The 12,370-nt window shown below is 49.6% G+C and overlaps 2 protein-coding genes across 2 annotated transcripts; one reads left to right on the top strand and one right to left on the bottom strand.

Annotated features, from left to right (window-relative positions):
• Positions 1-1,710: 1,710 nt before the first annotated feature.
• Positions 1,711-5,853, bottom strand: LOC141041168 (uncharacterized). Its single transcript, XM_073507284.1, has one exon. The coding sequence runs from the start codon at positions 5,851-5,853 to the stop codon at positions 1,711-1,713; it is 4,143 nt and encodes a 1,380-aa protein (XP_073363385.1).
• Positions 5,854-10,089: 4,236 nt separating this feature from the next.
• LOC123497226 (uncharacterized) lies at positions 10,090-11,027 on the top strand. The gene is made up of 2 exons (XM_045233565.1): positions 10,090-10,345; positions 10,438-11,027. Exons 1-2 carry the CDS (start codon positions 10,090-10,092, stop codon positions 11,025-11,027), a joined length of 846 nt encoding a protein of 281 aa, XP_045089500.1.
• The last annotated feature ends 1,343 nt before the right edge of the window (positions 11,028-12,370 follow it).

The raw sequence follows: 12,370 nt of genomic DNA, 5'->3' as shown, positions 1-12,370 counted from the left end.
ACTACTTCACCTGTTGGCAGGTTTATCCCTCGTTGGCAACCAACCATGTGTAACCCTAGATGCCCCTGTTGCCTATATAAGCCGGGGGTTTAGTCCGTAGATGCACGATCACAATTACTAGGCTTAGGGTTTAGAACACAACATACAATCTCGAGGTAGATCAAACATGTATTTTATACTCCATCGTCAATATAATCAAGCAGGATGTGGGGTTTTACCAGGCCCGTCGATGAGGGGGAGCGAGGTGAGCGATCGCACAGGGCCTCCAAAATCGTGGGGGCCCCATCGAGAGAAGAAACCCTTCGTACTTTGCCTCCCTTCGGTTGAAATATCGCTAAAAAAACAGGAAAGGAAACTAGCGTATGTGTGTACGTGACTACATGGTGTCTTTGATTAATCTGCTGGGCTTCCCAGGACTGCTGGCGTCCAGGTCTGCTAGTGCTAGAGGCCCAAATAACATATTTATAGAAAATAATGTTGGAGGCCCAATAGGTCGACCGGAAGATTGGATACGAATCACTTGATTCCAGCGATTGCAGATGAACAGACAGCGAACTGCCATCTAGGTCTCGCGAGCGGCGATCGAGCATTGACCAAGGTCCTGGCAGTCGTGCCGGCGCCGAGGTAGTTACCTCCGATCTAATCCCATTGCTGGTCGTCTTGCTATGTGTAGCCGCAACAGCTGTGGACCGCTATCAGGATCGAGCCATCGAGGAACACATCCAGGCCAAACTACAGACCGTGTTTTAATCTCCAAGTGTGAGGTTCTATTTTCAATCCATTTTCTTTGTGTTTGGATGATCTATTCATCTAACGACCGTTACTATTAGAAACTAAATAGATTTTGTTTGATCAATGATCACTTTTCTAATTTGTTAGGTTCTGTGTTCCTGAATCTTCATCATGTCTGCTAGAATTAGGAAGCATGAATCTGGTGCTGCAAAGCATAAGCAGAAACAAAAACTCGAAGATGAGGCTCAATCTCTAACGGGTTCCCTTGATAGATATTTGGTGAAAGGGCCCCAACATAATTCTGAAAATCAAACTACAGATTTTAATGTTGATGATGGTCTTGATGATAATGCAACAGAGGTTGAGGCTCCTGATGCAGAAATTGATGATGGTAATATTGCCAATGAAGGGGTTGATGGTAATATCGCCGATGGAGGTGATGATGTCTTGGAGAAGATAAAGTACAAAGATATGATTGAAGATTTTATTTCAAGAAATACTAAACGGATGCTCCTTTTTGGTAGGACATGAGGTCCGTTCATTGCTTTGCAATCCCTTTACCTTCTAGCAATAGTGTTGAAATATGCCTAAATAAGGTAGAAATAAAGCAGACTTGAAATTATATAATAAAGTGATAGTATTCTTTACACATATTAATTATTCCTTTATGTGAATTGTCAAAATTTTGGGCCACGTTTTGGTTTTCGCCCGGGGCCCCGAATTTTTGGAGACGGCCCTGGGTTTTACCTTTTAAGGAGGGCCCGAACCTGGGTAAACATGGTGCCCTTCCTCTCATGTTATCATCGTTCCTAGATCCACAACTTGGAACCCCCTATCCGAGATCTGCCGGTTTTGGTACCGACAATGTTGTTTTACGTGTTGACTCTTCCTACAAATGCAAGTTAAAATACAACCAATTGCTCACGATGGGAATGTGCCAACATTATCTTTTTTTAGGGCAAAGCATAGCTTTATTACTTAACGATGCCGAGGTAAATCACCCGAGGCACATACAGCCACATGGGCTGGAACATCAGACTCAAACTCCACATAGTGGTTCGCTGGGTACATACGGCCAACAATGGCCAGTTCATGTGCAACTGAGTTTGCACTCCGGCGACACACCGCAACGACAAATCTAGAGAACCACATCTTCAGTTGAAACTTGGTGTCCTCAATGATGGCTGCATACGGCGATGAGTCAACCCTCCGGAGATCCAGTGCCTCGGCCAACAGCTGTGAGTCTGTTTCAAATTCAGGTTGAACTACTCCTAGGTCCACGGCGAGTGCAACAGCATTTGACATAGCAATCACTTCAGCTACAAAAGGATCCCCAGCATTCTCCTGTCTGCCCGCTCGAGCAGCGACTAGAACACCTTCAGAGGTGCGAGCGACAACACCCCAACTCACATAGTTTTCACCGGGGATGAACGACCCATCCAGATTGAATTTAAGTACTCCTTCGGCTGGTGGTTTCCACTTCTCAGCAGAAACAGTTTTAGTCTTCGGAAGGTAGGCTTGCATATATTCCAGGACGGAGCTACGTGCTCGGCGAGCCACAACAGCAGGTGCTAGCGGATTCTCTCCCTTCCTAAGCTTATTTCTGTTGCTCCACCACATCCACCAGAAGGTGAACACATGCATACGTTTTCCTTCCTCCAGACCCCAAAGATACTCTAGCATAGCATGCTCGTTCGTGATGCGTTCTAGGTCCATTCTCTGTTGCTCCAGAGCTAACTCTCTCCAAACCTCCTTTACCTTTATACATTTGACAAACAGATGAGCACCATCTTCATCAGATTTGCCACAGAAGAAGCATTTTGTACTTCCCACCTTGAGTCCCCTCCGTTGCATATTAGTCAATAGCGCAAGTGAGTTGTGCTTAATTCTCCAGACAAACATTTGAACATTCCTGGGACACGACAACTTCCAAATCCTCTTCCATGAATTGTCATCACATCTGTTTAGATTGCCTACCGCATGAGAACTTGTGCCCACACCGCCAGTCGTGCTTACTTTCTGCAGCTCAACATGCAGTTTATACGCACTTTTCACCGTGTGTTCTCCCTTGGGCTCGAACTGCCAAGCGATAAAATCCTGAATTCCATCCCTTAGAGGCATCTGCAGGATATGACGCACATCATCTGGCCAAAAGGTATCCCTCACTAGCCTTTCATCCCACTGTCCGGTTGCCGGATCAATAAGCTCATGCACGTATTGGAGAATATTATTCCCGCGAGGGGTTATCACTGTCCGCGACCAAGGCCTTGGAATCCAAGGGTCCGTCCAGATTTTGACAGAAGCTCCATCTCCAATGCGCCAAATATATCCCTCCCTAACAAGATCCAGCCCCTTCAACATGCTCCGCCAGGCATAGGAAAAACCATCCTTAGCTTCTGCTTCCAGCAAGTGGCAGTGAGGAAAGTATCGAGCCTTGAGAACTCGACCACACAGGGTGTTTGGGTTTTGTATTAGCCTCCAAGCTTGCCGCGACAACATGGCCATATTGAAGCTGTACATGTCTCGGAAGCCAAGTCCCCCTTTGGCTTTTGGTTTGATTAATTTCTCCCAGCTAAGCCAGTGAACTGTATTCTCCTTATCTTGTTGACTCCACCAGTAGGTTCCGATAAGTGAACTTAGTTCCTGACAGAAAGTTTTGGTAAGATCAAAACAAGACATGGCAAAGGTGGGTATCGCTTGGGCTACTGTCGTCACTAATGTTTCCTTGCCAACTTTAGCAATGAGTTTCTCTTTCCATCCATACACACGCCCAGCCATAGCTCCTTTGAGATATCCAAAGGCTTTCTTTCTGGATTTACCCACGTGCACCGGAAGGCCCAGGTACTTATCATTCCATGATTCGCTATGGATCTGGAGAGCAGCTTTCACTCCATTTCTTGCATCCACCGAAGTGTTTGGACTAAACATGACCGCAGATTTTTCCAAGTTGATGCACTGACCCGAGCAATTCTCATATAGGTTCAAGATCTCTCTTAACGCTGTGGCCTCCTCTTGGTTTGCTTTCAGCAGCATAACTGAGTCGTCTGCAAACAGCAGATGTGAGATAGCCGGTGCATTCTGACAGATCTTCACCCCACTGATAATTCCATTCCTCTCCGCATGATGCAACAATGCTGACAAACCTTCCGCGCAGATAACAAAGAGATACGGGGACAGAGGGTCACCCTGCCGCAAGCCTCGTGAAGGGGTAAATTGGTCGGTTAGTTCCCCGTTAACCCTGACTTGATATCTAACTGAAGTAACACACTTCATGATGAGTGCGATCCATGCTGTACCAAACCCAAGCCTCTCAAGCATGGCCTGCAAGAAACTCCATTCGACGCGGTCATAGGCTTTACTCATGTAGGCCTTGACGGCCGCAACTCCCTCTTTTCCTTTCCTCTTATTCAACAAGAAGTGTGACAACTCATAAGCGATCAGAACATTATCAGTGATTAGCCTTCCAGGTACAAATGCACTTTGGTTTTCGGAAATAAGCTCCGGAATGATGAGTTTGAGACGGTTCGCTACTACCTTTGATATGAGCTTGTACAAAACATTGCACAGAGAGATTGGACGAAGATCCTTTATTCTGGTTGGGCTCTTAACTTTGGGTATCAACACAACCTGAGTGTCATTCCACCCTGCAGGTATATCACCCCCATTCAACACAGCCAAAACCTCCTCCACGATATGATCACCCATAAAATGCCAATTCTTCTTGTAGACGATGGACGGCATCCCGTCCGGCCCTGGTGCCTTCAAATCTCCTATGTGGTCGAGAGCGGCTTTGATCTCTTCTCTTGTGAATTCTGCATTCAGAACCGCTAGCATGGGACTAGTGACCCGCGGCTCCACTTTGTTTAACAGCTCGGGCACGCGATCGCCTGCACTTGTGGTAAAGAGTTCCTGGAAAAAAGAACACACATAGTTAGTTAGCTCCGGCCCCTCCTTCACCTCCGATCCGTCCTCCTTCTTCAGCATTTTCACCCTATTACGTTTCTTCTTGGCCGCCACCACAGCCATAAAGTAACGAGTACTCCTATTGCCCTTCTTCAACCACGTAATGTGGGATCTCTGCTTTGCCTTTGTATTCTTCTTCTCCTCTAGGTCACGCACTACCCCTCTGAGCTTCGCCTCTTCTCTCACCTTCTGCTCTGAAATTGGTGCTCGCATACACCTTTCGAGCTCTGTGCGTGCTTTCCACAACCTCCCTTCTAACTCCCCAACAACATCCTTATGCCATTTACGAATCCTTCCTGCCACCCTCTTCATAGCTTCTGCTACTCCTCCCTCCCGTTCCAACCAGCTTTCCTCCCACGCACCTTGTATCTCCTCACTGCAACCCTCTTCTTGCAACCACCACGCTTCAAACTGAAACCCCCTGTCGCCCCTTCCGATCGCCGTACTGTCACCTGAAGTATTAACAATTATTGGTCTGTGATCTGAGTGTCGAGGGTTTCCGTTGACCACCTCAAAGTCCGGGAATATTTCGCACCACTTGGCATTGGCAGTTGCACGATCAAGTCTCTCACAAATATATATATCCATCTCCTGACTGTGATTCCTCCAGGTGAACTTATCCCCCGTAAAGCCGATATCACACAGCCCACAACTTTCCAAACTCGCTCTAAAGCTGTCCAAGCAAGCTTGGGACCGAGGAACACCTCCCAACTTCTCATCGTTAGATAGAATTTCGTTGAAATCACCTAAGCATATCCATGGCCTCCCATGCTGATGCTGCTGCCCTAGCAGTTTTATTGTACGCCATGTCTCCTTCTTCCGATCTGCAGCCGACTCTCCATACACCCCTGTCATCCTCCAGATCATCCCATTCTCCTCCTTCACATCAACGTCTATATGCCTCCTACCATACGAGCGTAGGGACAGGTCCAAACCTCTTCTCCAGAATAATGCAATCCCCCTACTCCTCCCAACTGAGTCCCAAGCAAGCATCTGGGTCAGACCCAGCGACCACCTGAATCTGTCTAACTCTTGATGTGTCATTCTCGTTTCAGAAATAAAAAGTACATCGGGCTCCTCCACTCTCCCCATGTCGAGGAGGCTTTGAACTGCCGGGCCATTCCCAAGCCCCCGGCAGTTCCAGCTGACTAGTTTCATTGCTCCCGGCGGGGCTGCTCCTGCAGCCCGGCCGATGTAGTTGCATTGTTGGTCTGCACACCCTTCAACACCTCCTGAACTTCTCCTACGTCCTCAATTACCCCAGTCCTACCCTTCTTAGCTTCCTTCTCTTCATCAGTGGTTAGCTCGCTTCTCTTCTGACCCAGGATCTTCTCACGCTGTATAACTGGGTGTGGATCCCCATGTGTCCTCTCCACCCTCTTATACTTCTTGCCATTAGGGTTTTTGCCATTGATCCTACTCACTGATCCACCCTCCTTGGTATGTTTATCCTTATGCACCTGGGCAACCAAAACTTCCCCCGCCACTGCAGTACCTAGCTTCTCTCCTCTTTCCCCGTCCATTCTCCCTTCTGAACCACTAGCGTCTATACCCTTTTCTTCACCCCCCTTCTCAGGCTCTGAACCAGTGCCGAGCAACAGCCTCCTAGGATTACCTGAGCGATCCAGCGGTTGTTTGTTTTTAGCTGGGCTTGTAACTTCTTCTCCCTTTTCCGTACCTCCTGAACTTGCACCACTTAAACGAGCCCCCTCCTTCCTCCATGACAATCCGTCGCTACCACTTCCCGTCCTCCCGCTTGATCGACTGTACCCGTAGTTCCTCCTACCCTCATAGTCCCTGCTTCCTCTCCTCCACACACCATCATCTCCCGCCCCTCTTCGACTTCCCATATCCGCCTTAAGCCATCTCCCAAACTGTTGGGCCTCCCCTTTCTTAAGCTTGATCTCACAGTCCTTCGCAGTGTGTCCGAGTCTTCCACACGTATAACAAAAGTCCGGAAGGAATTCATACTCGAACCTGCACCACCCATTCTCCTCTTCTTCCTCTGTCATCCTCATCTCCTTCCTTTGTTTCTGCTCGTCCTTGTACTCAAGTGTAAAACCCCTCATGATAGGTTTATCGATCCTCATCCTTATTTTAATCCTCATGAACTTCCCGATCGCATTGCCATCCACCCCCGTATCAGCTTCTACAAACTGGCCAATGATGTTGCCAATGTCCTCCGCTGAATCCACGTTCATCATACCTAACGGAAGGTTATACACCCTGACCCAAACTGGTATGTTGTTGAATTCATAGTCATCCAGCCTCTTGCAGGGGTCAAACTCCTCCACCACCACAAGGTCATTATCAAACATCCATGGCCCGTTCTCAATAGCCTTCCGCTTCCCTGATTCTTGTAAGAACGTGAAGACAAAACGGTTTTCCCCCACCTCCTTACAATCTATTCCCTTGATCGGACACCAAACTTTCCCAAGAGACAGCGAGATGGCATCTGGGTGCGCCAATCTCTCCGAGAAGATCTTGCCAACCGCCTGTGCACCCACACCCTTCCCCTTCTCCTTTGCCGCGCCCCTGATCTTGACTCCTTTCTTCTCCTCCTCCGACAGCTTCAACCCCCTCATCATCCCAGCCACTCCCTCCATGACTCCTTCCCCCCACACACACCCCCTGCCCTCCTCCTAGATTCAGGTGTTTTACGACCACGCACCCTAGGGAAGCGCGCAGAAGGACTATGGTGGAAGGGACTCGGATGTGGATGAAGGAACGCGACCCCGATGGAGACAGAAAGAACTAGGCGGCGGCTGATCACGGCGAACCCTAGGCGGGGAGGACCCGATCGCGATCGCCTTGGCAATCGCCTTCGGAAATCTCGGACAGGACCCCAACCGTCACCCTACGGGACGGACTTGGTATGGAATGTGCCAACATTAGCCATTGAGACACTGGTCCGACCAATAGTTTCAAGGCCGGCGGGTCTTCTAGTCGGCTTCATAAAAAATTGGGCTAGGAGAGCCGATCATGATCAGCCCATCGGAACAGCGGGTCGACTCAAAATTTGTTGCCCCAGGTTACTGTCGTTGCAATGTACATGTCTTTGCAAGGTTGCTACCCTTGTGCTTATATGAAAATTTCAAACTATTAACTCAAGGCTGGTTTTGCAAACGATTCATGGTAGAAAACAGAAACGTAGCTGCAGATGTTTCTTTTCCCTTCGAACAAATAAATTTTAAATATCTTAACTTACTAAAGATGATACAAACCTAGCTGAGTTGTGAGCTTCATAATTAGAGTCTCTTTTCTCATGGAGAAATTACATATGGGTAAAATAAGATCGAAGAGTTGCTATTTCCTTGATGACCGCTTCATGCGCCCCCCCCCCCCCCCCCCAAACACTTCCTTTTTTTGAGAAAATTTCAAAGTTTTTGTGCAATCTAATATTAGAATGGGTTAGATCATGTTGCCCGGTGGGACATGAGGCCACTTGATATTGAACCATTGGGCGGCTTCATGTCCATAAACAGAACAAAGGGGTTGGCTGGGACAGGTCTGGCCGGAGCGGGCGGTCCTGACCAATTGCACGGAATGGTATATTTTGACCGTATAAATGATACAGAGCTTTATGGTTCGGCCGTCATGTTTGGTTAGGTCGGCCCGGCGATCTTGTTTTCGTCCATGTATACATTGTGACGCCGTAATGATCTTGTTTTCGTCATGTTCTGGTGTGTTGGTTCTATGGGACCTTAGCACGACGACTTCCCGACTGTGTACTACAGCAAGGTTTGCCCGGCTCCGGCGAGGGAGGGGCGATGACAGCGGCGCGTCTTCCGCTCGCTTCAGTGCTTGTAGTCGTCGCTAGGTGGTCGACGGATCTGGATGTAATTTTTATTATTTCTAGTGTTCGTTGTACTATCATGATTGAAGATGAATAGATTGAAAGTTTTTCTCGCAAAAAAATAAAACTTTAGAAAAAACTTTGTGAGATTTAAAAAAAATAAGCTCGGAACACTAGCGGAACATCAAAGAAAAAGAAGGGCACCAAACTACGTTCCGGCCCGGCCACGCACGCGCCTTCTCAACAGGCGGGGCATTGAAGCAACCTGCGCACTGTTGACGAGACACAGTACGATTCCCCCGGACCGACCCCGGGTTCAGCACAGTGGCAGCACGACCCGGCGACCGCCGTCCGCCGACGCACAGTAGCAGAGCAATCCTGCGTTGGCAGTCGCAGCCATGCAACCCACGAGGCCGGACGGAGCTCCGAATCCAGGCAAAGCCATCCCCCGCACGCCATAAACACGAACACGGAAAGCACCTGCCTGCCTTGGCATCACGCACGCGGTCCGTCGCGGTCCTCCGACGCTGACCCACCTAACGGGATCTTCCTTTCTTCTCCTCCGCCCTTTCTTTCTTTTGGCCGCGGAAGATAGTGATCTCTCAGGCCAACTCCACCGCGTGACTCTATCATGTCTGGCCCCGTCCGTTTGAAATAAAACGGACGAATAGTGCGGCCCAGCGCGCGGTCTCAAACGGACAAATGTCCGGATTCCGTCCGTTTTCGATCCATCCCGGCCTAAACTTACGCTCGGTTTGAGGTGAAACGGACGCGTGCGGAGGGCCTGGACACACGCCCTTATCCCCCTGGCCCGCCTGTCGGGGACACTAGCAGTCCCTCCGCTCCCAACGCTTCCACCCTCCCTCTCCCGCCCTGCCCCGCCGCCGGCGCCGCCGCTATTCTCCGGCCGCCTCCTCACGCGCAGCCCCCGGCCGTCCCTACCAAACCACGTCTCGACATGGCCGCCACCACGCCCGCGCTTTGGCCGTAGTTTTGGCCGTCGATCGGAGGTTTGGCCGTCGCCGTCTTTGCCGGTCGCAGAGGGGACACGACCGCCGGCGACGTACCACAGCGGCCTCGGCAGCTTCCGACGAGAGCTCCAGAGCAGCCAGTAGCCGGCCGGCAACCACCCCTGCTGCGTCGAGGTGATCATCGCGGCCTCTTCGCCACCACGACCGCAAGGTGTTCGGCATTTTGCCCACAAAGGTATGGACAGTGGAGACGAGTTTTTCTTCCATCACTTCCTTTGTTTATCGGACGATTCGTCGTCGGATGATGAAGATCTTGTGGTGGCTGTACTGGTCGTTCACGACCACATTCAACGGCAGCTTCCTCGGTACAGGGGGTCAGTCCCTGGCCGTGCTCCCAACTTGAACCGCAACAGGGAGAGAGGCCACACCCTGCTCTATGCTGATTACTTTGCCAACACCCCGCTCTTCAAGCCGGATAAATTCCGTCGCCGTTTTCGAATGGCAAGGCATGTGTTCAATCGTATCCGAGAGGGAGTGGTTGCTCATGACCCATACTTCGAGTGAAAGACGGATGCCCTTGGCAAGCTTGGATTCTCCTCTTATTAGAAATGCACCGCGGCCATCCGCATGCTTGCATATGGAATTCCAGGCGATCTGGTGGATGAGTATGTGCGTATGAGTGAGACAACATGTCTGATGTTAATGTACAAGTTTTGCCAGGCTGTGATCGAGGTGTTTGGCCCAGAGTACTTGAGGCAGCCAACTGCCGCTGATACAGAAAGATTGTTGGCGACCAACGCAGCTAGAGGCTTTCCAGGCATGCTTGGCAGCATAGATTGTATGCACTGGGAGTGGAATAACTGTCCATTTGCCGGCAGGGCCAGTATAAGGGGCATGTCAACGGGTGCACCGTCATATTAGAAGCGGTGGCATCGCAGGATCTTTGGATATGGCGTTCTTTCTTCGGCATGGCAGGTTCTCACAATGATATCAACGTGCTGCAGCGTTCTCCAGTCTTCGCGAGGCTTGCAGAAGGCCACTCCCCACCTGTCAACTTTGAGATCAACGGCCAACAGTACAACAAGGGATACTATCTAGCAGATGGTATATATCCTCAGTGGTCAACTTTTGTGAAGACAATCTCAAAACCCCAAGGTGAGAAGAGAAAGAGATTTGCCCAAATGCAAGAGAGTGTTAGAAAGGATGTGGAACGTGCTTTTGGTGTGCTTCAATCCATGTGGGGTATCGTTCGAAACTCTGCACTGTCATGGGATGAAAGGAAGCTTTGGGAGATGATGACTGCTTGTGTGATCATGCACAACATGATCGTCGAGGACGAGCGTGATGAGAGTATCTTCGACCAAGGATTTGATTATCAAGTTGAAAATATTGAGCCCCTGCACCAAGACCCGGCCACATTTGAACAGTTTGCCCAATTCCACCGTGAGATGCGTGATTGGCACACTCATTTGAATCTTCAAAATGACTGGTTGAGCACGTGTGGGATCACATTGGCAACCAATAGATCTATTGGTCCATTTTATGTTCAGTCAAGACAATTTTGATTTGGTTGTAAAACTATTTTATTAAAGACAATTTCAATTGGGTTGTAAAAATATTTTAATTTTCTGACAAATATTTGGGTTGAAAAACTAGTTTTGATGAAAATATGGGCATTTTTGGCCCCGACGGACAGGATGGGGCAAACGGATATGGCCGCGCGCTGGGCGCACGGCCACCGCATTCCAGGACACGCCCGGACACGACCACGTTGCCCTACCCAAACGGACAGAAACTGGATAAAATGGACGTCCGTTTGGGATCGCGCGGTGGAGTTGACCTCATCCTCTCCTACTGCCAGCAGCATTATGCATGCACCACTCGTGCTGCAAATCTAATCCGTGCAGGCGTAGCTAGCTAGTGCTGGTCGTTGGGCTCTCTCTCTATCCAGTTTTATCCATGACAAGATCATCGCCCAAATCCAAATATTTGCGATACGTGATCGGCTGATCATTGATCGGTCGAGGAGACCAGACAGGGGAATCACCGACGCGCGCGTGCGGCCCCCGTAGTCCGCGCGCACCGGCGCTGCCGCATCGCGGTTCCCGGCGACACGGGCTACGCTTGGTTGGTGCATAGAAAAAACACGAGCTGGGAAGCTTCGTGCTGGGAGCCTGGGAGGGCAGCGGCGGGCGCTCGAGAGTCGAGATCACAATGAAGACTGAACGTGGCAACAACCTTTGGTTGGGACGCGACATGCAGTGCATGGAGTACTATTTCGACGGTGCGACTCTAGTCGCGTCGAGTCGAGTCTCGCTCCTCGGTGCTCTGAACCGAAACCCTGTTCCAGGTTTAATATCGTATATCGTCTGGGCCTAGACGGACCAGCAAACAGCGCATGGGTTTGCGAGGCACGTCGAGGAGCCTGTCGGCGTTGCACGGGCCTCGCTGAATAACAAATTCTCGTCTCGAATTTCAAGCCGGCCGGCCGGCCTTTTTTCCTCCGTTTTCATGGTGTCGAGCTACAACATCTCTCGAGCAGTATCTATTATTTTGTGATCTGCTAGTGTTTTGTATTCGGGGCTTTCAGGGGTTGTTTGGATTGTGACTATCATTGTCATATATTGCCATATGATTTTTGTCACACTTGCCACACTTGCCTTAGTTGAGTTGCTTAAATTTTTAGCCACATTTTAACTTGCCTAAGGGAATCTTGCTACATTTTTTTTGTCTATGACATGTGGGGTTCACTGCTTATAAAAAAAATCTTGCCTTACGTGTGGCTAGATCCAAACACCTACATATCTTGGTCAAACTTGCCTAAGGTTAGATGTGGCAAAGTGTGGCAAGGTGTGGATAGGAACCAAACAGCCCCTCAGACTCTCTACTCCTCTAGGCATAAGGTTTG

The sequence above is a fragment of the Aegilops tauschii genome, chromosome 2 (genome assembly GCF_002575655.3).
Source record: "Aegilops tauschii subsp. strangulata cultivar AL8/78 chromosome 2, Aet v6.0, whole genome shotgun sequence".
Lineage (NCBI taxonomy): Eukaryota > Viridiplantae > Streptophyta > Magnoliopsida > Poales > Poaceae > Aegilops > Aegilops tauschii.
This window is presented reverse-complemented; position numbering and strand designations above follow the sequence as displayed.

What these genes read in the sequence shown, in the direction of transcription:
- LOC141041168 (XM_073507284.1), bottom strand. Translation starts at nt 5,853, where the DNA reads ATGAAACTAGTCAGCTGGAACTGCCGGGGGCTTGGGAATGGCCCGGCA.
- LOC123497226 (XM_045233565.1), top strand. Translation starts at nt 10,090, where the DNA reads ATGCTTGCATATGGAATTCCAGGCGATCTGGTGGATGAGTATGTGCGT. An exon ending in TCCATTTGCCGGCAGGGCCA is followed by an intron (nt 10,346 to 10,437) that starts GTATAAGGGGCA and finishes TCGGCATGGCAG; the next exon opens with GTTCTCACAATGATATCAAC.